The sequence below is a fragment of the Delphinapterus leucas genome, chromosome 3 (genome assembly GCF_059928025.1).
Source record: "Delphinapterus leucas isolate spDelLeu-1000000601 "Yukka" chromosome 3, BTC_Dleu_Yukka2, whole genome shotgun sequence".
In the NCBI taxonomy this organism is placed as follows: domain Eukaryota; kingdom Metazoa; phylum Chordata; class Mammalia; order Artiodactyla; family Monodontidae; genus Delphinapterus; species Delphinapterus leucas.
The window spans coordinates 10,934,988-10,960,377 of NC_143131.1; the positions used below are offsets into that span (position 1 = coordinate 10,934,988).

The window sequence follows — 25,390 nt, forward strand, 5'->3', positions numbered from 1 at the left end:
AAATCCACACCATGGATGCTGTTTACAGGGTCATCTCCAGAAGCACCCATCTGGAAGAGGAGCAAATGGCCAACTTTTCTGAATGGTCAGGATGGTCTTCCTTTCCCGAATTCCCAAGAGGGAAGGCTGTAAGTAAAGTCAAAGTGTATCCTGATAACAGAGTCCAAAACAAGTAAAACCTTTATTATTTTCTCAAGTCACTGGAGTGTCATAATGATTTTCTTGGGAAAATTGTTTTAGGTAAAAAACAACTCTCTTTGGTGGACATTTCAAAAATGTTGCTTGATTTTAGAATGGAGTTAACAGTCCAGTTGCCCCCTTCCCTCGGCTGGACCAGCTGAGGGAATAATGATGGCACTGAGCTATGGCCACAGGACTCAGCTCTGCTGGGGGTCGGCCTGCAACGTCTCCCCTGTGCTGACGAGTGGCTCAGAGCTTGCTCTCCATCCAGACTGAGTTTCAGTACATCCACCTGAGACACCGTGGCCTTGACGTTTCACACCAAGGTTGAGTCGAGTTCGTTCTAGGGCCCAGGAGGCCCTAGAATGAAAAGGCTGCATACAATAGGCTGTGCTCACTCTCTCGGGGCAGGGATGCCATCTTGGTGCGTTAATTCCAATTTTCTTAAATGCTCAGAATAGGCTTGGGTGAAGACAATGTGCCTCTTAGAACCATTGTGGACTGTCCTCTAAACCTAGGTTGCAAGCAGTCTGTTGGAATGTACTGCAGCCACACTGTGCGATGCCAAGGACCCCTGGGCCACACCAGGGTGTTTCTTCATTGCCAGCAATAGTGGGATTCCCTGGAGATAAAGGCTGACGTAGAACAGGCTGATTCTGGTGATGAGCTTCTCTTGACCTATAGAAGCTGAAGACTGATCTTATGCTCTTGGATGCAAAACCAGGGTCCTATCACATCCTGACAAATATCTTTAAGAGCTGGAGACCACTGGCTCACTGTACCTGATATTTGCTGGAAGAAAAAGCATTGATTTCCATAAATAGAGTTGGCATTTCCTTTATGTTTGGGTAGGCATGTTGATCTGCAAATAGTTGGGGGCCACCCCTGGTGACCTCTTGTCTAGAGCTCATGCCCCTCTGTTTATTCACTGACTTCTTTGCTTTTAGCAAAGACCAGAACTGTGTCCTCCTCCCTCTTCCCTTAGAAACAGTCTTGCACCAGACATTCTACCTGCTGGAAGGGAGTCCCTCTCCTCTTCAAAGATGCTGCCCTGCTGGGTGGTGAGAACTGATTAAAAACACACATTTCCCTTTCATGTTGACTTTCATCTGGTTACTGTGATCAAGTAAACAGCTTTCAGGTTTATCTTTTCAGTACTGTTTTCACGACACATGGCAGGAATCTAGAGCGTCAGCAGAAGCCAGTTCTGGAAACGATTACCAGTAGCCAAGAGTTATAAAGAATGTCAGTCTTTGTCATGACCACCATGGGGAAGGAAAAGTATGAGGTCATTCATCAGTAAAGGAGCAGAGGCGGTGCCTTCTTGCTTTTATAGTTCCCCTTAGAACCAGAGAGAAAACGAGCCTTCAACGAATATTTGCTAAATAAAACACACGCAAAAACACAGATGGATTCTTTAAGTATCTACCAGCCAGGGTTCCTCAAATTTCAACATCCACACGAATCACCTAGACACCTTGATAAAATGCAACTCAGATGCAGAAGACCCTGAACGGGTTAGGGTTAGGGTTAGGGGCCAGAGAAGCATCTCTTCTGTGTTTCTAACAAGCTCCCAGGTGATGCTGTTGTTGCTTATTCCCCCACTAGCCTCAGCGGCAAGGCATAACACCATGCCTTCTATTCAGTTGTTTACATTGAACTTGATGTGTCTAAGTTATTAGTAACTGTCATGTATAATGAATGCTTTCTTCCAAATAAGAATTGGCTGGGTTACAGGAGCTACTTAATCCATGTCTAGTAATTAGACAATTTGTCTAGTAACCAGCATCTTACACTTGCCATAACTAACACCTGATGCCGCCAAAAAAACAAAAGATTGCTTTCAAATCTGAGGCTGTTCTGATGACTGCCACCACCCACGTGTACGCTGTGTCCCACATGAGCAGAGAGCAGCGGGGACCGTTATTTTTTTTTTCCATTTTTTATGCATGTTAAATAGAAACTAACTTATTTTTTACACTTCCAAGATATTTCACAGGAGTCGAAGGGAGAAACAAACACCAACGTGCTACCTCTCTTTTACCTGGTTATGTTTGATGTCTTCAGCGGGTGCACCATATGAATTCCTATACAAAGTTGAAATTCCAGTATTTTGAGCTGAAAGCAAAAGAGAAACAAAAGTATTAGCACCGAACACCAGACTTCAAATGAGGAATGATGGTTATCGAGGCCAGTTTTGCCCTGACCAAGCTCGGTGTCTCATGGATCATTCCAGATGCAAGAAATTCGTTAGCCCTGAACACTTCATTTTACATACAGACATTAAGAGAGAAGAACAGTTATTCTATAAAATCCCCGTTGCACGTCAGCCTCTTGCAATAGCATTCAGCTTGCAGACGGGGTCAAGGCAGGTGCATCAAACAGATGGTCATCTTGCCAGTTCTATGGCCTTGTTTTCTGGTGAAAACTGGCAGATGATAAAAGCGTGTCACCTGCACTGAAGCATGCAGGAATCTGGATCAGCCGCTTGGTGTTTAGCTGGGGAATGACAAGAATGAAATTTCTAATTTGAGCTCACAGAAGTGCTTGATCATCTTTGAGACAGTTCACTTCTCAACGGCCTGAAGGATGGGCAGGAAGCACCACCCGCCTTTGCCCTGCGCATCTGGGCGGCTGCGGCTTCGGAGTCCTGTTCAACACAGAGATGGGAGACTCCCACCCTGTCTTGTGACCAGTCTGTGTTCTAGATAAAAGGAAGGAAGGTCTCCTCCGGTTGCCAGCAGCTTCCAAAGTCCTGGGCAAGATGCCCACTTGCCTGCCTCCTCCCCCGGGGCCCTTGAGGCTGCTGTCACAGGCCTAGAGGAAGGGCCCAGGGCAAGACTCCTCTCATAGCTGCTAAAAGGTCCTGGTTTAAGAAAGCTCTGGAAAAAAACATTGTCGAGTGTCAGCGGGTATCTAAAACACTCTAGATATCAAGAAAAAATTATCTTTTGCTTCCAGTATCTATGGGATCATGAAATAGGATGACACACCATCTATTCTCTCAAAGATACAGGCCACCAAGTCAGTATAATCATTCCACCCATGTTTATTACTAAAAGCACATAATAGCTGTGCAATAAAACTCCTCTTGGGAAATTCTGCTTAGAATGTGAGAGCTGAGAGCCCACTTCCCATTTTAAAGACCACTCTGATAGACTCTCTGGTTGAACGCCCATCACTCCTGTCTCTGCATCACTGCGGAAACCACCATCCCTCGCCTGGACCACCGCTACAGCATCCTCTTCTCAACGGCCCGGCTTCCACTCTGCACAGCCTGCTCCTTCATCCCCCCTGTTCCCATCACCTGAGCGATCATCATGTTAGACAGACCGGATTATGTCACTCAATTCCCTGCCCATTATGGTCTTCGAGGCTCCGTGTGATCTGGTCCCGTCCTGACTTCCTGCAGGATTTCCTGCTCTTCTTCCCACAGTTCAGGGAGCTGTGCTGGCCCTCCTTCCTGGCTTGAGCATCCAAATTTATTTTGCATCAGGGATGTTGGACTTCCTGATGCTTCTCCCTGGAACTTGCTTGCCCTAGACTCTGGACTATCTCTCCTTGTTGATATTCGGGTTTCAGCTCAAACGTCTCCCCTTGACCGTGTTAGTTAAAGTTACCCTGCCCACCTGGGGCCCTCTATCTCATTACCCCATTTATTTCCACCATCACATTCAACGCCAAGTGCTACCACCTCGTTAGTGAGTTTGTTTCATGTTTACCTTGTGTATTACCTCCCTTCACCTAGGAGATAAGAAGCTCCATGAGGACAGACATCCGTCTGTCCCGCCACCTTTGTAGGCTGCCCCAGCATCTGGGACAGTGCCTGGCCTTGAGGGATGCTCACAGAGTGAGTGCTTTTTTTGCTGAGTGAATGAATGAATGACTAAACCTTAGAAAAATCTGCCTTCAGAGCTATAACCTGCTGATGGAAAATGTTACGCCAAGGATAAGGTGAAAATTTTTTTCTATTACTCAGAATAAAATACATTTTTTATTTTTGGTAGAATGTGCATTTTTATAGCCTTGGCCTCCCTCCCTGTTGTGCTTGTGGCTTCCAAGCTGAAGATGTTTCTACTGGAAGTTCTTTCCTCCTGCTCTTTGGTGCACTTCACCTGTTTAAAGGAGACTGTGTAGCTGAGATTGAACTTGTGGCCTTTCTGGATACATGAAGCACGTGTCTTCACAGGTGTTCTGCCATGTATGTGTCTGAGCAAATAGTCAACTCATAGGGAAATGCCTTTCTTTTTTTTTATAGACCCCAATTTCCAACTATATCAATAGATTGAAGATTAGAGCAGCTTTAAAAGGCATAAGAGAGATACTGACAGAAACAGAATCGACCACTGGGTGTTAAGGTATTTGGGAAGCTCAGGTGGGAGGGCAAAATCCCCTGGTGAATTTTTAAGTCAGGCTGTGTAGCTGCTGGGATCACACGGCCCTCCTCTGATGCGTGCTTCTGAGCACGTAACGCTCCTAGGGAATCATGACCGCGAGAAATAGCTATAACAGTGCTGCATGCCTGAATGAACAGCTGCCTTTGGCTTTCTGAGGGCTCCTCAGAGGCAGAGAAACACTAAGGAGAGAAGACATTTTAAGAGACGTCTAAGCTAGAGATTGAATACAGAGAAGGCAGGTGGAGGGGAAGCCTGAAATATAAACCCAGATGGATCTGCATTTCTGAGAGCTCAGGAGAGGAGATGATGACCCAGGCAAGGAACTGCTTTTCACTTTAAAGCTTTTGCATGTTGCATTTTGAGGGTGACGTTTCCCATGGTTTTCCCACAGCAAAGGGAATGTTTCCTGTTGGGGAAATGGTATAAGATCCCCTGATGCCTTAGAAACAAGGAAGATGGCCATTTTTCAGATGTTTTTGCAATAACTGAACTTTAAATGCCCCCTGCATTTATTGGTGAATGAGAAAAGGTACTGCTTGGGATGCGGAGGTCCCAAGAAATCTGATCTGCCAGTAAACGCTGGAATGATGGACATTTGCTAAAGGGAAGCAGAACAGAGGTTGGCAATTCATCATTTCCATCCCTACATGAAATGTTGATTTCCACCCGGCTTGGCTGGGGAGCTACTCATACCATCGTAGAGGGGGGCGAACACACCCACCAATCTCAGCACCAACACCGCCCCCACCTCCTCCATCACCATCAACATCACTGTGATGCTAGCAACTAACTTTTACCCAGTACTTGTTGGCTTAAAGGGAACCTTCTTGTATAAACATATTATTCAATAATGACCTCATGCTCTTCTAGGCTTGCTACATGATTGACAGTAGTTTTGAATTGCATTTTTAAGTAAGTTAGAGCAAAGCGTTTAAGCCTCTAAATAAGTTTGAAAAGTTACGTATATCTCAATGCTGCAGTTGTCAAGATCCCTGCCATTTTCTAGGAAGATTAAACATCTAGAAACATATTAGATTTTATTTTTTATTGTCTGATGTGTGCAGAGCAGGATCATGTACCACTGGAACTATTTCAACACAAACACACCACAATGAAAAACCATTTTTTTTTTTTTTTTTTTTTTTTTTTTTGTGGTACGCGGGCCTCTCACAGTCGTGGCCTCTCCCGTTGCAGAACACAGGCTCCGGACGCGCAGGCTCAGCGGCCATGGCTCACGGGCCCAGCTGCTCCGCGGCATGTGGGATCTTCCCAGACCTGGGCACGAACCCGGGTCCCCTGCATCAGCAGGCAGACTCTCAACCACTGCACCACCAGGGAAGCCCTGAAAAACCTTTTGAATGATTCTACCGGCCAAGAGAGTTAAAGTGAAAAGATCAACTTAAATAATAACAGTGCAGTCGATTTCACAATTATTCTTGTAATTATAGTCTCACTTTGTTATCCCTGCCTGCTGGTGATGTGGCTACCTAGGGCGATAATAATCGAAAAACGAAGGGGTCAGGTGAATTTCGAGTCACCACTGCTCTGGAGTAATCAGTACAAATTAGATTCTCCACTGAATATCTCGACTCTAGGGACTTGGCACTCAGATTCATGAGCTTCTTTGTTCATGCTCATTGACAACAGGGGACAACACTTATGGGGAAAAAAGAACCAGAGAACGAGAATCAGAAGGTACGTCCTATGTTGGACTTCCCTGGCGGTTCAGTGCTTAAGACTCTGCACTTCCAGGGCAGGGGGTGCGGGTTCAATCCCTGGTCATGGAACTAAGCTCCCACATGCTGTGGAGGCACAGCCAAAAAGAAAAAGAAGATATGTCCTACGCCATGCATTCAGTTCTCCATTCAGGGGACGTTTCAGGCGTGAGGGTGAGGCGTTCCCTGGTGGAGTGTGTACGTGGAGGCAGAGTGCTGAGCTGGGCTGGGTACCACGAGCATCTGTTTATGAGGCTCTCCCTTCTGGATCCAGGGAGAGTTACCATGGAAACCACGGCCTCTGGGGTAAATACAGTTACCATGAGAAAAATTTATCTTAGACGTCCTGGGTCCAAAAGACATGTCAATAAATCATCCAATTTGTCTATTCTGTTTCCCTGCAGGTCTACACCTAAATAATATCAGGGAGACTTACCACACGCTTTTAAGATTCTTCTGAATAAGAGGGTCTCAGTGTCTGTTTAGGATTGCACCCTTGTACTGCAGTTTTGTGAATGCCCTAATCTGACCCTGTTCTGTTGAAGTCCCTATGGTCTGTTTTCAGGAGGGGCCCATCTCCACATCCATGTGGCAAAGAAGGGTGTGGAATCGCTGGTTAGAGATCCTGATGGTTCTGGCAGCTCTGCTTTCAAGGCATAACCCCCGCCGCCCTGCCCCCCATCAATAATGCCAAATTGTATCCAGGAGCAAACCGGGGCAGGAGAGAGGTGTGGGGGGATCCTGGAGGGGACGACGAATGTGGACATCAAGCCCCACCCCAAGGAGAGTGGTACAGAGTAAGAGGAGAGTTGAGTCGAGGCTGGCCACGAGGCAGGCTGGCCCGGGCACGCTGGGGGGCAATGGCACCAATTTTGGCCTCCACAGAGTCCCAGCTCATGAGCCAATGGGTGCAATTGGGGGAGTGAAGGACGAAGGGCATGAAAGATCAATGCCTCCCTGGGAAACTGTGGCCAGTGGTTCTGATGAATCTTCCTGGGAGTTTGTCATGGCCAGAGAGTGGTTTCATGTCAAGAGGGGAAGACGCCCACAGCAGTTCTGTGGGTCTCCCTGAAATCCTCTCTTCCTCTGCTTCTCTCCCATCCCCTCCCCTTCCCTCCCTTCCTTTTCTTATCCTCTTTCTCTTCCCCATCCTCATGGACAAAGCTTGGCCCACCATCTTGGGTTATGCCAACGAAGAAGAAATCTATGGTGACCTCGTCCTCTAATTTGAGAAAATATCATGAACTGGGCTAGTGAGAAGGACAGGGGTAGGGAAAGAAAGACAGAAGAAAAAATTTGTGCAGAGAGGATTTTCTCTTAGCTATTCCAGGAATAAGATGCTACGTTTTTATACCTCCAGCTTCATCTCCTTATGGCCAATCCCTGGGAATCTTCGCTATCAAGCTCTCAAGTCCTGCCGAGCTGCCAAGCACAGCTGAAGCCTGATGTCCCAGCCCTCTGCCCTGTCCCAGGTCCTGTCACGAACTCTGCAGAGGAACCGTGCACAGCCAAGCTCACCTGTCATGGTGTCTTTCCTGGAAGTGTGTTCTCCTTTAGTTCCGTGGTAAGTGGCGTTGCTGCCAGTGGACTCATAGTCTGTTTTTCTTTCTTTGAGGCTGATCATTTCCCGAGGTGAAGCTGGGGCACTTGCTACATAAAGAGATCAGAAGGATGACTTTCTGTGTCTCATTCCACAGCATGTATAGCTTTTCACACAAACAGGTAAAGTCATAAATGCATCTGGCTCAACACATGTCAGTATGTGCACGTGGACCTGTTGATTTTTATTTTTGTTCTTTTGGTTCTTGTCTTTCCCCCTTCCCTTACTCCATGTCACTTGGTGCTTTAGAGTTAAGGGGACACACAACTCGGAGGCAGGGAATTAAGGACTATATCCTGGGAGCATCTTCCCTACAGAGAGATCCTTGTGGGGATGTGACCTGCTCAAGGACAGTTTCAAGAATGAGATCCGTCTTGGTTGCTTTTTCTTTCTTTTTTCTTTTCCTTTTTTCCCCCCTCCCTCTTCTTCCTTCCTTCCTTTGAAAAAATTAGATGTGTTTCAGAGGAGCGATTACTGATACTGAAGAACCCCTGATTAAATCAGATGCGCTTTTACTTAAACACGTTTCTCGCAGAAACGGCCCTAAAGGAAGGCAGAGGATGATGTGGGGGACCAGTAGAGCCCCACCCACCGAGGTCTTCTCCATCAGCCTGGGGGCTGGGCTGGGGTGTGTGGCATGAGAGCACCTGTCTCCTGATGGGGGTCCTTGCTCCATCTCAAACGCCCCTAACAATCTCCCACACACACCTTGCGCCCCGGTCCCTCGCTGCCTGTTGGACCTGGGGACTGAGCCCTGTCAACCGTTTGTGTCTTCATGTCTTCAGTGATGGGCTGTGATTAGAGGATTCCCTTAGGAATTCCACGATTCTTTAACAAACTGGGCCCAGAACAGAGGAAAACCTGAACTTGGACTTAAGGAGGCAAACAAAAAGAGGTTTAGTTTTCTTTAAAGATCGGATGGATTGCGAGCAATTAAGCCGCCCTGCCAGTGCAGAGATGTGCTGTGAGAAGTGGAGGTTAAGTGTGTGTGCCGGCGCTAAGGCAGCTACCGTGTGCCCATCCTATGGGCTGACCTCACATTGGTCTCCACGCTCCTCAATGAGGCCACTCACATCCCAAGCTTAGTCAATTGCATCTCACCCATTCTGAGGGCAGCCGTGCTACTCTTCGGTCCCAGAGCCTTCCCCAGCTTCCATGCCCGAGGGCAGTGCTTCATAACCTTGTTTAACCTTAAGACTCACCTGAGAACCCAGGGATCACAAAACCCAACCCTGGACCTTGTGAATCTGAATTTCCAGTTAGGCCTAGGAATCCAAATTTAGCAAGCATGCCTGGTGAATCTCTGGGGAACTCTGAGTTTTAGGATAAAGCTCATTTTCCTTCACTAGTATCCAAGCCCCTCCCCAGTCAAGCCTCAGTTTACCTTTCAGCTGTTCGTTCACACCCTCTGCAGGGTCCCCCAGCTCCAGCCCACTGGGCCTGCTTGTTGCCTATCTGAGTCACTTGATTCATTTCACCAAACTTAGTATCTTCTATGTGCAAAGCCCCGTGCTAGACACGGGAGACAAAAACACGAGTCACAGCACACTTTCTGAAGTTGAGGAGCTCTTCATCGGATGAGGAAGTGAAACCAGAAGATGGCTCAGTGGATGTCTTAGCCAAGCACTGGGAAGGTAACAACGGGGGCCTTTGCCCATCCTTTCCTGAAAGGCCCCCTACCCACCTCTCAGACCTGTCAAATAAAATCAAGGCTCACTGCTGAGATCTTGAAACCCTCAGAGATTTCCAATCCTAGCTGCCCATCAGAATTAGTTACCTAGAATACTTAAAAATACGTTGATGCTTGAACATGCCCCCCAGCCAGTTGCACCAGAATCTCTGGGTGTAAATCCAATGGGAAGGCAGGGAAGAAACCTGCAATTGTTCCACATAACTCAGCTGGGCTCTGGGTCCAGTTCCTGCGTGTTCTCAGAACACGGGCTGCTGCGTCTCACTCACCCCCTCCACCTCTGCCCCATCTCCTCTCCTCTCTCCATCTTCCTCTCTGGGGAGAGTCCTCTCCTGTCCTTGCTCCTAGATCTTCTGCATAAAGACTGGCCTTTTATGAGTCACTGCCAGGCAATCGTGAAGGGACAATATTTTGGAGCCTCTTGACCAAAGCTTTTAAAATGAGAATCCGATATTGCACAGATGGTGGGGTTTACTAAACTATGTCAAGTGTGTAATTATCTCCTGAGACCTCACACACAGTGGTCCGAGTCTCCGGTAAACCAGGAGGATACTCCTGGAAAAATCGCATCACGCCAACAAGAGTTTATTAGGTGTCTTCGAAGTGCCTTACCTGGGTACCACCAGGCAGTGCTCCACCTGCATCCCTGGGATGCTGACATCCTGTAAGGCACTGCTTCTCTTTCTGGGCGCCTTCCAATCTATTATATTATTCCATCTTCCTGACACTGATTGGTTCTTCATAATTAGAGCTCTTAAAGACACTGTCCTTTAGCTTCCAAGACTCACTGCTCTTTATCTTTTTAAGAACTATGAAAATAACATGTGTAAAAGGCCACCTCCATGCCTCTGAGGCAGGTGGAAGTTCCTCCAGTTACACGGGGCTTCCTAATTCTCGTTCAATGTGGGGCTAAACATCAGAAGTGATAACACCACACTAAAAATATAAGTTTTCATGGGGCTGGGAGAGGGTAATCTATTTCAGTCAAATATTCCCCATTCATCTCTGATTCTCCCCATAATTATGACAGTAAAGTATGGTGTAAAGTTTCATGACAAACATCCTCAAGGGCAGAGGGGCCACCCTGCTGGGGAGTGCTCTGTACCATCATGCCCTTGAGACTCAGTTCCAGAAAATATAGTTTCCTCAGCAGGAGGAGGGCAGTGAAGAGCAAGGAGAAACTTTTCTTAAACAAAAGCCTCTATCTGTGTGCGTGTGTGTGTTCGCCCATATAAAATTATTTATTACACATTGAATAAAACAACAATAAAATCTAATAAGAATGAGACGGGGGGAGGGGCAATATAGCAGTAGGGGATTAGGAAGTATAAACTATTATGTATAAAACAAGCTACAAGGATATACTGTGCAGCACAGGGAACACAGCTGATATTGTACAGTAACTATAAATGGAGCATAACCTTTAAAAGGTGTGAATCACTGTATTGTACACATGTAACTTACGTAATATTGTACATCAACTATGCTTTGATAAAAAAATTAAAAAGAAAGAATGAAATAAAATTAGAAAAAATTAAATTGAATGGTTTAAAAGTTACAGTTGATTGTAATATGAATACATGAAACGATTTATCTGCTGGCTTACAGGTAATAATGAAAAGCAAATCAGGTACGGAACAGTAACAAAAGCCTCAATGACAGTTTTCAAACGTAGGTCATTCTCAAGGAGGAAGGAGCACACCCTCTCTCCCCTACTCTGGTATCCCAAATCTAATCAATCAAATGCAACCTAAACTATCTTAAGTGGGTAAAACATCCATGGAAAACCCTGAACTGCAAACACTTGGTGGTTTTATACATTCCTATTCCTCCCTGAATGCAGGCCCAGGATGTGCATTTCATGCCTGTGACACCTGTTAGAGGTTTTTAGAAACCTGTTAGAAAGATGTTTGCTCTGAGTCTGTGTACGTATGATACAAAGTCACCACCACTGTAAAAAGAAAACAGATTCATTTGATATTTCTAGCAAGTGTCCCAGTTGGGATGGCCCTCCTGTCTGTGGGGTCAGCTAAGGGGTCGGGGCGGGGGGCCTTGGATCCAAGAGAAGCAGCCACTGGCCCGGGGCCCCTCTTACCTGAGCGGTTGTTGGGAGACACGCGCACAGGGGAGATGGAGGGCGTGCGAGAGGAGGAGTAGGGTCTTTGCCGATCCCTCTCGATGGTTGAAGATGAGGCTACGAAGTGATACTGTGACCATCCATCCTGCAATAGACAGCAGCTCCTATTAACTGGGGAAGGCAGAGAGATGCCTCACTTCCTCACACTTGGATGTGCCAAGCATTGGAATTTGCAAAGCATTTCTCCAGTCTGTCAGGAGAGGTCTCAGATCTCTGCACCTCCATCGTCCAGGTTAACAGAGGAGCGATAACTGAGACCCACCCCCTGCCCCCTCCAGACAGCCTGACTCGGGGAGGGCCTGCCCTCGGTGCTTGCTTTCCGCCCCAGATGTGAGATAAATGGTCTCTTTGCAAACCTGCTTTGGCCTGAAGATTGTATTTAAATGAAAACATGCTGCTCAGAATGAGCCTGAAACTGTCTATTTTTTGCCTGCCTGGCTCCAGCTCTGTCCGGTCCTCTTTTCAACCACCTCCAAGTTTTCCAAAGTGTTTACTCTTCTTTTCTCAGGACCAATCTGTTAGTGATCAGAATGCCGAGAAGCATCGTCCCTTCCCGTTTATCTCCCTTACATGGTTTCAAGGTCCTTCTCTGCCTCAAATGCCCCGTCCCCACCAGCTCAAGGCCTTCAGCATGACTGCTGCCAAGTATTCACACTCAGGTTGCTACGTTCTCTGATTTGCCCCAGGAATTCTATTTTTCAATGTACAGCATATTCAAAATGCCTCCTACCAATCAATCCGCCATTCGCCTTCTAATATCTGGTTAATACAGGAAAAGCATGTATACCATTTTTCATCATGAAAACCATATAAATACATTATGGATCACTTTTTGAATTTAGAAAGCATAAAGAAGAAAATAAAAATAGCCAACAATTCCTCTCTCCTCCTCCCCAGAGAACTTCTGTTGAGATGTCACAGTATTTCTTTTCAGTCTTTTTTCTTCTTTAATTCAAGGTTAGTTTTCTCAAAGCAAGATGTCAAAGAGTACTGACATTATCAAGGAAAAGCAGACACCTGCTGCACTCCCAGTTCCTGCTTCACAGAGGCAACCATTTTTAACTCTTTTGGTTTTTTCTGTTTTGACCTTTTCAAGGGACTCAATTCTCTATAAAGAATCATTGCAAACATAAATGGACGAAAGTTAACAAAGAACAGAATTTAAACTCATTTCAATATTTGTGTCTTTCTTTATGTAATTCTCATTATTCCTGTTCTACTTGACCCGTACAATAAAGCCAAAATTAGAAGTATGCTATTATAAAAGCTACTACCTAGTGCTTGTTGAGTATTTACTCCATGGCAAGATTTTCTCAACAATCCCATGGGCTGGATACTATTATTAGCTCCATTTTACAGAGGAAGAATCTGAGCCTTAGAAAGTTAACGGGCCGCCCAAAGTCAAACAGTAAACAAGTGAAGACTCATGTTAACTACTAAAATGTGGCATATTGAAAAGATGAAAACTCTAATTTGAAAAGATACATGCACCCCAACATTCATAGCAGCACTATTTACAATAGCCAGGACATGGAAGCAACCTAAATGCCCATCGACAGATGAATAGATAAAGAAGATGTGCTATATATATATATATATATATATATACACACACATATACATACAATGGAATACTACTCAGCTATAAAGAAGAATGAAATAGTGCCATTTGGAGCAACATGGATGGACCTAGAGATGATTCTCATACTAAGTAAAGTAAGTCAGACAGAGAAAGACAAATATCATATGATATCACTTATACGTGGACTCTAAAAAAATGATACAAGTGAACTTATTTACGAAACAGAAACAGACTCACAGAATAGAAAACAAACTTAACGGTTACCAAAGGGGAAGGGGGGAGGGATAAATTAGGAGTTTGGGATTAACAGATACACACTACTGTTTATAAAACAGATAAACAACAAGGACCTACTGTAGAGCACAGGGAACTATATTCAATATCTTATAATAACCTATAAGTGAAAATAATCTGAAAAAGAATACACATATATATATATATATATATATAACTAAATCACTTTGCTGTACACCTGAGACATTGTAAATCAATTACACTTCAATAAAAACATGTGGCATATTGATAAGTCCTTGGAAGCAAGCTGAGGGGATTGAGGAATGCAGGTGAGGAGATGCTATTTGAGGGCGTGTGGTCGGGCAAGCACTCTGGGAACAGTTAACGTTGCGACAGAGACCTGGCAGATGACTAGAAGCCAGACACTGAAGGCACAGGTTGGGGTTTCCAAGCCAAGGGAAGAGCAGAAGTGAAGAGCCTGGGCTGGGAAAGTGCTTGCCTGATGTGAGCACAGCAGAAAGTTTCTGTGACTGAAGGGGAGTGAGCAAGGGTGGGCCAGGAAGACAGGAAGGCTTCTGAGCATCTAGGACAGTCTGGGGAGAGTAGAAGAGAAATGGGGAGACGAGTTAACGAGGTATTCCACTAGAGGGAGGGAGAGACGACCCTGGCTTGGGTGTGGGCTGGTGGTGAGCAAGGCGCAGATTTTGGATCTAAGTTGGATTTGCTGATCACTCAGCTACTGGGTGTGGGAGAGAGGAATCAAGCCTGACCCCGATGTTGCTGGTGTGAACAACGGCGGGCTGGAGATGTCACTTACTGAGACAGGGGACCGCTGGAAGAGGAGTGGCTTTAGGAAGTGAGATCAGTGCTGCCATCTGGGATGTGCTGGGTTAGAAATGCCTGCTGGACATGAAAGAAAAGACAGAATAAAGCAGAACCTGAAACCTGGAATTTCAGGAGTGACGTCAGACTTAGAGGTAAACTTTTGCAGTTCAGTGTACAGATATCATTTGAAGATAAGAGAATGGATGGAAGCCTTGCATGTGAATGCAAATAGAGGAAAGCAGAGGACACAGGGCTGGGACGCTCCAATACTCAGAGGGCACAGAGAGCAAGGAGAAAATTCCCAGGATGCTGAGAACGAGCAGAGTGAGCTGGGAGCAGAAACAGAAGGGTGTGATGTCAGGCAAGATCAGGAAAGAAGATGCAGAGAGGAGAAGGAGACCAGCTGAATAACAAGGAGGACCAAGCACAGTCCTTTGGCCCTGGGAAGATGGAAGTCAGCATGACTGGAACAAAAGTACTTTCTTTGGTCTGGTTGGTAAATCTCTAACTCAGGTAGGCTCAAAAGAGAGTGAGAACTGATGGAAAAATGGTAAGTTCAGACAGCCTTTGGCAAAAGCTGATTATTAAGGGGAGCCCAGAAATGGGGCTTCAAGAGCTAGAGCGACTAAGAGAAGTTTTAATATATCACCTGGAAGAGATTGCGGCATTTCGCATCCTGATGGGAATGACTCGACATAGAGGAAGAAAAACTGGGGACGCAGGAGACAGAGGGAAACATTTCTTAAGAAAGGAGGGGTTGATGGGATTCAGTGAGCTGTGGGGTCATAGGCCATGGAATCAGGAGAGAAGACAGACAGGCTGCACAGCCACAGACGCAGCAGGGAGACGGGCTGATCTGGTGATGGGACGATGAGGATGTCCTGTTCTGTTTCCTGACATTTTCTGGAGGGGATGTGGGGATGAGAAGTGAGGTCATGCATCCGCTGAGAGTGAGAAGGAGTTGGAGTTTAGAGGATGGAAGAGGCGAGGGGAAGGGAGGGAAGAGGAAAGAAGAGAGCAAGAAGAGAAGCGTGAGACAGTTCTTGAGGTAGGAGGGGTGCAGGCTGACCGTGGCCATGTAGCCTGGTGGCCAGGAGCTGAGAGGTGACTTGAGGCTCATGGCAATGAATTCAAAAGGAGAAGACTCATCCCCATGGTGGCTTGTTTTCCTCCAGCCACATTCAGCTGCCCTGGGGCAGGTGTGAGTAGATGGAATCGGATGGGGGTGGTCAGAAAAGTGACTTGGAAGGAGACAGGGACAAGGGGATGCAAAGGGCATGTCATGGAAGCCCACAGAATCTAAGCTGGGTGGAGAGGAAAGTGAAGATTGAGGGAGGAGATGGGGAATGAACACTAGGCAGTGGACTGAGGATCTGAAGAGGGTCAGAGACTATTGTAATGGGGCCTTTTCACAGATGCTAGGGGTTTCCTTGAGGGAGGAGAGGAGAACTTCCCAGAAAGAGCAAAGAGGAGCAAGGGAGATACCTAGTCCACCTCCAAGCCTAGTGACGTTGGGCAGAGGGGATGGGACATGACAAGCCACCACGTGAGGGGCTGCCGGGGGCTGGGGGGTGTCCTTGGGGACAGCCGGTGTCACAGCAAGAAGACTGAAAAAAGAAGGGGTGGGTATTGGATACAGAGGGTCTTACTGACAGTAGCCTGTGGGTTCAAGGGGGAAAGGAGGAGAGGTGGGTAGGAGAAAGGGAGAAAGGGGGGAATACTGGAGCAGATTACTGGTTATTTAGAGCCTTTGAGTGAGAAGAGTCCAGAAATGATGGCTTACCCAGGAGTCCTGGGCAGTTGGTGGTGACCGAGGCAAGGAGGGTCTAAGGGCAAATAGCTGAAACCTCTTCCAGGAAGGGTGGGAGCCGTGGTAACAGGCAGGTGTCAGGGCAGGAGGAGAAAATGTACTGTCTCTGAAGGAATTCTGGGCATTTCCCTTAAACCCTCCAGAGGACGGCAGCATGCACAGGGCAGAAGCAGTCTTACAAAAGCCTGTAAAGTACTTCAGAAGTGAATGGACCCATTACTCACATACGGGAACAATTAAAAAATTTGTTTTAAGAAGATGTTCCTTTCTTGTGAAGGGAATGCTTTGTTGACAGCAAAAATCCTTAAACATGACCAAACAGAGGCAGATAATTTTATGTTTGTCTCACTTGCAATTTAGAAGATATTCTTTGCATGGGGGGCAGGGTTCCAAGGAGTGGCTCAGGAAATTGCTTTAATCAAACCCTTGGCTTCTTTGGTCATGAATAAGTCATGATACTCCATATGTTATGAAAGGTGGGCAAGGTATTTCATAATAAGAATATGGGCTAATATCTGATATGTCCTAAGACCAAAGGAGACACCAGACATAAATGTGGTATAACTCTAGGTCTGGTTTTACTTGGCAAGTAGCGTTGTGCTCAGCATTTCCCTCTGACGCAGGTGAGTGGAGATGTTTTGCTCAGCGGCTCACAATTGATGATGCTTAGGTAAGTACTTACATCTCTGGAAGTGTCAGCAAAATGGATGCAATAATGAAACTTCTTATGAAGGAAGAAACTCATAAGAAAGCACCAGAAAAAGATTCCAAATCCTTTATAAGACCCATTTCTGAGAATACAATCGCGTGACAGAGGTGAGTCTTGCAGGTGACTTGTCTGTGGGTGATGGGATTAGAGGACACCTGAGGATGACAGGGAGTGTGTCAGAGGCACCAAGAATGTCGCCCCAGCCAGACACCTCTGCTTATGGCCGGTAATCGTATGCATGTGGGCACAGAAACTTTGAATGGAGGTGGGAAGGGGGAGCCTGGGGAACAGGGCAGAGTGGAAACCCAGTTAAGGCTCTGGATTAGAGCAGTTTCCTGAGCCACAGCTTGGGAGCCCCTGGAGGAGCAAGGAAGGTGACCTGGTTCCCACTCCATATCCATCTTCCCCCTCATTCCCTGATGCAGAGTGAAAGGTGTGATGACTAAACAAAGACTTCCAACATCACTACCGTCACCAATGCCCAGAAGGGACCTCAGGTTTAATTCTGATGGCACATCCTTCCACACATCATGGAAAAGTGTAACCTTGGATGCTAGAGACCAGGGTACAGATAAATCTACACTCGTTTTAGTGATGCTGAATAACTACCTGGAGGGTAGATCTCATGACCCTTGACATCTTTTACTGCATGAAATTTTTAGTCATTCAACTGAAAAAAAAAAAGTTTTGCTTTCAAAAGAAGTAGGACATGAAGATATATTTTCTTTGGGAAAGTTATCGCTGAGCTAACATTTCTTTTAAGCAACAAGCCATGGACATACTTGTTATCTAGCCAGCCTGCAATAAATTTATTATTCATTTACTTCCCACTGTCATTCAGAAAGACTTGAAAGTGGTTTACAGAAACACACAGAACTTGGGCACATAGCTTTAAAATCATTATTTGCCTCTTTTTTAATAAATTTATTTATTTTTTTATTCTTGGTTGCGTTGGGTCTTCATTGCTGCGCGCAGGCTTTCTCTAGTTGCAGCGAGTGGGGGCTACTCTTTGTTGCGGTGTGCAGGCTTCTCATTGCGGTGGCTTCTCTTGTTGTGAAGCGCGGGTTCTAGGCGTGCGGGCTTCAGTAGCTGTGGCACATGGGCTCAGTAGTTGTGGCTCGCGGGCTCTAGAGCGCAGGCTCAGTAGTTGTGGCACACGGGCTTAGTGGCTCCGCGGCATGTGGGATCTTCCTGGACCAGGGCTCAAACCCGTGTCCCCTTCATTGGCAGGCAGATTCTTGACCACTGTGCCACCAGGGAAGCCCTATTTGCCTCTTTGATGATGATGTTTTCTTTTTAACCTTTTAAGTCTCTGTAGACCAGAGGTTGTTCCCCAAATTCTATTGGGTGCTTAACCCCAGTTCCCTTTCATACCATCCCTTTGGCTTAGATAAGAAAGTTCAAGGAAGGAAACAGAATGAAGGATAGCCACAGTAACTAGGGCAGGGCCGTTAATCCTTAATATTGATGATAAAGAACTCTTTTAATATCTGTCTTTCACCTCCAGCAAAATGACCGCAAAGTTGTGCCCTTCAGCCCTTCACATTTTGACACAGCCAAGGTGTCAAGAATGTGATATGATATCTGCACCTCAGATTGGTTTTTATTTTTAACATATTAAACTTAAAACCGGAGGTTGTTAAATTGTTCCAAGTATAAGAGATAGAAATCCAAAAGAGAAGAGGATTTCAAAGTCATTGAACTTTAAATTGCCACCAGAAATAATCTGATTTTCTTTATCTTACCCTTTTACTGTCCTTCCACCAGTTTCACCAGTTTCAGAAAGTTCCCGGCGTGTTTCTTTATGAAATTGTTTTATTCCCCAAAGCTATTCTCATCTTCATCGTTACTCTCAATGGTCCAGAAAGTGCGAGAATCAAGGTAACTTTGTTCACAGCCTCATGACCATTGGGTCCTCACAGTTTGACGACATGGTGGCCACTCTATTTCCTACAGATCTTTCCCTTAAGTGTTCCGAGGTCCCTGAATTTATAACCATCTCCTTTATATATATATATTTTTACCATCCCATAAACATCTCCACGAAGACTGTGTTACTGGAGAGACTTCCGCCAACAGAGCCCAGATGAAGGGGCTAAGTGGTTTTCAGACCCGTCTACACGAGGCTAGTACAGCACACACCCGCCCCATAGCCTCTTATTCTGGAAATCGTGCAGGACATTCAATTCAGATCAGCACGTGAATATCTTAGGTTTGTGTGCAAAGAAATGAATAGAGCTGTTTGTCAAGGCTCAAACCTGCTTTCACCTTGGGTGTCTCTGTTGAGAGAGGTGGAATTAGACAATTGTTCAAGTCAGCCCTTCTGTCCCACGACCGATTAGGACCACGATGACTGGTCAGCTCTGTCTCGGTTTCTTTTCCATAAAATAAGGGCAAAATGATTCAGTCAGCTCGGGGAGTTTTAAATATAGTCCTGCCTGGGCCTCGGACTCTGAGATTCTGTTGAAATTGTTCTGAGTAAGGTCTGGGCGTTGGTATTTTCAAAAGCACTCAGGTGATGTTAATGAATAGCGTGGCTGGGAACCACTGGCTTGGAGTTTCCCTGCATATTTGGCAGTGACTAATAGGGATACAGAATACATTGTAGAGGGCTCAATCCTAGGAGGCCCTTAGGTCTTCGACTCCATTTCACAGTGTCAGATAACGCATTGACTTCTACAGGAACAAAAATAGGTCCAACCTCAGAGCAGAGAGGTGCCCCCCGATCCCGCCTGCCGCAATGAGCCCCAATCACACCCGATTACCCAGCAGTCACCACGTGACTCAATTTCCCAGTCTCCACCTTTGATCAGGCAGCTCTGAGACCTGACACAACACCTTCTCTTTTTCTGTCAAATCTTACTCTCGCGGCTCAGTTTTGTGCTAGGTAAACAGAAGGCAGGCAGCACGTGTTCATTCAATCGCTCTTGCTAAATGAATTATGCCTCCAAGGTTTAGGGGAGCTTTTAGCAATACAGCTATGGTTTTCCTTGCCTGCTATGAACAAAATGCTATGACCTCACACTTACGTCTGCTGCAAGCCTGTCCGTCTGCCCAGCTGTGAGGCTGGGCTGGGCCTTATTATTTCCTGGTCTCTAGCCTAGTAGCTGCAATACCGAAGTGCCTAATAAATGCTGCTAGATGGATTCAATGATTTAAGATGACCGCATTAATTGTTATAAATGCAATGATAATCAATGCCATAGTCTTTACTGCTAACGCCACAGTTCTTACACTCTTACAGTTCTATAACAAGTGAAGGTTATCAGAGCCTTACAGTGTTTTGTTTTAATTTTAGCTTAGAGCAACCTCATCAGTCTCTGCTGCTGTTGGTATATCTGTCCTTTACGACGTACTTACTGCTGGGCTGGAGGCAGTGTTGGTTTAGGTAAACTGGTACCAAAAAAAAAAAAAAAAAAGAAAGAAAGAAAGAAAAAAGTAGCCTACGCATTGCCTACTCTACGTGAAATGGTAATTTCTCTCCGTTCCCCATGTTTCAATGCGAGGTATATAAAATTGTCTCCTCTTTAACCAATCTTGTAAATAATTCTGCTGCATCATTATACCTGCCACATCTGGGCCTGGCTTGGTTCTGATTCCATTCACAGCTCTCAGAGCACGTATATCTTTACCTCTTGCACGTGCCCTGCCCCCAATCTCTACTGCTTCTTGCGTCCTGCAGCTCAGAAACCACGAGCCGCTGTCCACAGCAAATGCACTCAGTTTTCCCCAAACACAATCCTTAGGAGAGCTGGGGAAAAAGGAGGAGAAGGGAGAGCACATCACATTTCTCATTAGATATGCTCCAATGTCCTTCAGTTTGGGTATAGGAGCCCACACCTGCTGTGAGGTGTGACTTGTGTTCACTGGACTGATGGGCTGGTTTCTGGAGGGGGTCACTTTGTGGGAACATTACTGGGCATGGAACACTGATGACCGGGGTCGCTGCTCTGGAGCAGGAACAGGGCGCTGTGCATGCCAACAGGAGGTGTGCAGGGCATGTGGCTGTGATGGAATGAAATGAGCCAGGCGGGAGTGTTCCCAGACCTTCTCCTCCCTGACCGCCAAAGAGCATCCTGTCACTGCCAGCGGAGCAGGGCAGTGGGCCCCGCCCCTAGCGCTGGATTAGAGAAGGGATGGAGAAGGACACTGCCAGCTGGACCAGGAGGGAAAAGAGATTAGGGAGAGAACTTGTTCAATCTGCGTAACAAAGAGTTTAGGGTGAAAGTGGAGAGGAAGAGTGAATACCTCAAGGGCTGTTCGGAGAATCTGCTGATGAGGGAGGCTAGAGAAAAGGAGTTAAATACCAAATCTTCATCAACGTGCTTCAGGAGATGAGATTAACAGGGCATGGGTGGATATATGTATACGTATAACTGATTTACCCTGCTGTACAGCAGAAACTAATACAACATTTTAAATCAACTATGCACCAATAAAAATTGAAAAAAACCCAAACAAACAGGGCATGGGATTTCACGTTACTTATGTTGTGATCTCTGGCCTCTCGAAGAGGTGCCCTTCAGTGACTAGACAATGGTGGGGTGGAAAGTGACAAAGTTAGTGAATATCTACAGCTGTGATGGATAAGTTAAATCGGGATGTTCCCATCTGCAGTTCTGTTTTCAAAGTGAGTTTTGGAATCTTTATCTTCTATACTTAGAATTTAGATGTAACAAATCTTTTCTAGTGATAAGTGACATCTCTGACTTGGACAAAAGCTTCAGAAAATAATTAACGTTGAAGATGGAGAACAGTTTTTCTTTCCACTGAGGATATTAATTGGCTCCCCGAAATAGATACTAAGACACAGTTATGCCAGTATATGTTTTTCCTCTCTTTGAAAACAGCTCTGGAGCTTCCTTAATTTGATAAGATTTATCTGGCATCTAAACAAGGATTTCTCAGGAGGCATACAGAGACTCTTTAGTTCTGAAGTAACAAATACAAGCTTTTTGTGTTAAGCTGTCCTTGAAGTCTCTCGGCCCATAGAGCTTGTCAATTCAAATTTGCTATGATGACTTGAGACATAAAGAAAGTGTGGTGAAAATCCTTGGGGCTTAAAGTGAACCAAGTTCATCCACTCATTCAACCCAGAACACTTAGAGCTTGTACTTCAATCACTTCGTCAGGAACCTATTTTTCAAGTGAAAGTTAAAACCTGAGTTGTTGCCATCTGCTGAAAAAGGTAACCAGCTGAGATACTGCTCACTTAAGAAAACGTGATTGCTCAAAATTGTGCCAGTGTTCCAGTCATTTTTTAAGTGGAATAAACCTATTGATGTAATCACATGAAGAGAAAGAAAAGATTCCAAATTAGCGGTAGTTATACAAACATCCTCCTTACTTCAGTAAAAGGTATTATAGAGAAAAACATGGAAATAGAATATTCAGAGTCTGTGTGATTGAAGACCAAGCCAGATTTTGCCTGTCGATGAAACCACAGCTCCTCTTGGCTATAATAAAACAAGCTTCCATCTATTTTTAAGGTAAACTGTTTGTTAAAAGATTCTTTAAAACTAATTCCATCAACAATTCCAAAAGCTATTAGAGTTAAATATTTAAACTAAATCTTAAGGGCCAAAAGGAAGTATTTGCAGAAGTAAATACCACCTGACATACCCGGTTACTTTCATTAGTCTGTTTCAGCTCTGGTGCTTCTAATGAAATTTAATTAAATTGATTTGGCTACTTAAGGATACATAAGGATAAGAGTCTTCTGCAGTATATACCATCTTTTAAAAGCAAATACTGAGTAAATCCATTTTAGGAATTCAATTTATTACCATTGAACTAATTCTAAAGAAACAATATTACTGAGAAGATTTGACAAGTTGGAAAGAAATTGATATAATTTGGTCGAAGAAAGTATATCATGGTTAACTAACAGTCGTTAACTGGTGCCAAACGGAATGCAGAAAACCACCTGGCAAATTGAAATAAGACCGGCTCAGGCCTTTTGTTTCCCTGGCATCACTTTGGAGGCCTTAAAACAAAGATCTGATGTGGATGATCTTTACCAATGGCCTTTTGTGTTCCAGCTAGTGCTGCAAAGTTACATTTGGTGCGAAACTGTACAAAGTCCCATCTTCAGGTTGACAAATCCAAATGTCTGGCTTCTAGCAGCAAAGTCATTCTGACATTTGAAAAGCCAGGTATTTTGCATCTATACTCATCAGTGGCCAACAAGTTCAAAGTTCACCCTGGGTCCCAACCTCAATGTCTGCACATTCCGCGCTGCTTCAGAATGCCTTAATCCACGGAAATGGAAGCAGAGCCACGGAATGAGCCCTCTGCTGATCTTAAACTCTGGGGTAGCTACATGGTTGCGATTTGTTTAATAAACATTAGTAAGTACCTGTGCTGGGTACAGGGGCGAGAACAGAGACAGGTAGGCATGGCTCCTGAGGGGAAGAAAAAGGGGAGATGGACGTTTAAAACAGGATTATATCACATTGCATTTCTGAAAGAGCCAGGAAGAAAAAGGCACAGGTTTTTATGAGGGATCTTTACTAGCCTTGGAGAGTTGGAGAGGGAGGTTACCTTGGGGAAGAGACAAACTGAGATTGAAATAGCCAGGCTTGGTGGGAGAGGAGGGAAGGCATTCTTGGCTGAGGAATGAACCTTCGCCCATGCAGTGCAGAGGCACTGAGGTTGAGGAAGGTGAGCTTGGAGAGAAGGGTAGGAAAGTGAGAGAAACTGGAAGCCACTGAGAAGTTTTAATCAGGAGACTGACTGGGCCAGGTTTGGATTTATAAAAGTGCATTCTGAATTTTTAAGGGAAAAGAGATTGAAGATGGTGAAGGAGATTCCACGAAACCAAGCAGGCAGCAATCTCATCAGGCCTAGGGATAGATGATGTGAAAATAAGGATGGGAGCGGTAGGTGGATTTGAGAGATATTCAGAGTATAGAATCAGCAGGGCTTGGTGCCAAATGTAATGGGATAAGGAAAAAGGAGGTATTAAATAACTCCTGGAATTCTGGAAAGAACAAACAGGTGGGTTAGGTGCTCTTTATAGAGATGGGCAACAATGGAGGAAAAATAGATTTGGGGAAGATATTGAGAGGTACGTGTTAGATGTGTGGAAGGTTAGAGCTTGTGAGCTAGTTCAGTGGAGATGTCACATGGGTTGTTGTGTATGTGTAAGCTTAGAGTTCAGGAGTGAGGAACACACAGAGAAATAAATGTGGATGCCATTGGCCTTCAAATGTATTTAAAAACCATGGGCCAGGGGCTTCCCCAGTGGCACAGTGGTTAAGAATCTGCCTGCCAATGCAGGGGACACGGGCTCGAGCCCTGGTCCGGGAAGATCCCACATGCCGTGGAGCAACTAAGCCCGTGTTCCACAACTACTGAGCCTGTGCTCTAGAGCCCGCGAGCCACAACTACTGAGCCCACGTGCCACAACTACTGAAGCCCATGCACCTAGAGCCTGTGCTCTGCAACAAGAGAAGCCACGGCAATGAGAGGCCCACACACCACAACGAAGAGTAGCCCCCGCTCGCCACAACTAAAGAAAGCCCACGAGGCAATGAAGACCCAACGCAGCCAAAAATAAGTAAGTAAATAAATAAATAAATTTATTAAAACAAACAAACAAACAAACAAACAACCATGGGCCAGATGAGGTCATCTCCACTAGGCGGTATAGGGTGAAAAGCAAAGATGCCTCAGGGAAGACCAGGAGTCTGCAAAAAAGACTGAGATGGAGGCTTGCAAGTTCAGAGAACACCCAGGGGAGAGCGGCAGTGGAGAAGCCTGGGAGGAGATCGTGTAAGGGAGGAGGATGTGGCCAGAACTGCTACAAATCCATTTACTTTTCTTCCCAGACACACACCTGGACCACATGTCCCAGCCTGCCTTACAGTTTGTATGGCCACGTGATGGAGATCCAGCTAAATAATGCGCCCCTCCCCCAAAGATATCAATGTCCTAGTTACCTAGAACCTGTGATAGGCTACCTTATGTAGCAAAGGGACTCTGCAGGTGTGGTTAAGTTAAAGATATTGAAAGAGGGAGATTACTCCGAATTATCTGAGTGGGCCCAATGCAATCACAAGGGTCCTTAAAGAGACATGCAAGAGGGTGGCGTTTAGAGAAGGTGATGTGACCATAGAAGCAGAGAAAGAAAATCAAAGGAGCTATGCTGATGGCTTAGAAAATGGAGGAAGGGGCCACTGGCCAAGGAGAGTGGCAGCCTCCAGAAGCTGGAAAAGGAGATGGATTCTCTAGGCAGCTTCAGGAAGGGGTGCATCCAGAACCAACACTTTGATTTCAGCCCAGTTTGCACTTCTGACCTCGAGAACTGTAAGATCATGAATTTGTGTTTCTTGAAGCCACTAAGTTTGCTGTAATCTGCTAATGCAGCAATAGGAAACTAACAGAGAGCAATGAATTTGTTTTAAAGCCATGTTTATTTGGGGGTGTGCTAGACACAATTGATTAGACTTGTGGACAACTTAAGATGATTAAATACCTGCAACAAGGTACTGCGACAGGATGTGAATA

At 45.4% G+C, this 25,390-nt stretch overlaps 1 protein-coding gene across 1 annotated transcript in view; it reads right to left on the reverse strand.

Moving 5' to 3' along the window:
* Window positions 1-707: 707 nt before the first annotated feature.
* Window positions 708-25,390, reverse strand: part of CTNND2 (catenin delta 2) — a 47,980-nt gene continuing 23,297 nt past the window's right edge. The window contains exons 3-5 of the mRNA XM_022581404.3: window positions 11,678-11,804; window positions 7,811-7,942; window positions 708-2,298 (exon numbers count right to left, since the gene is read on the reverse strand). Coding sequence (XP_022437112.2) covers window positions 2,210-2,298; window positions 7,811-7,942; window positions 11,678-11,804 — 348 coding nt within the window. The 3' untranslated portion in view covers window positions 708-2,209. The remainder of the gene's footprint in view (window positions 2,299-7,810; window positions 7,943-11,677; window positions 11,805-25,390) is intronic.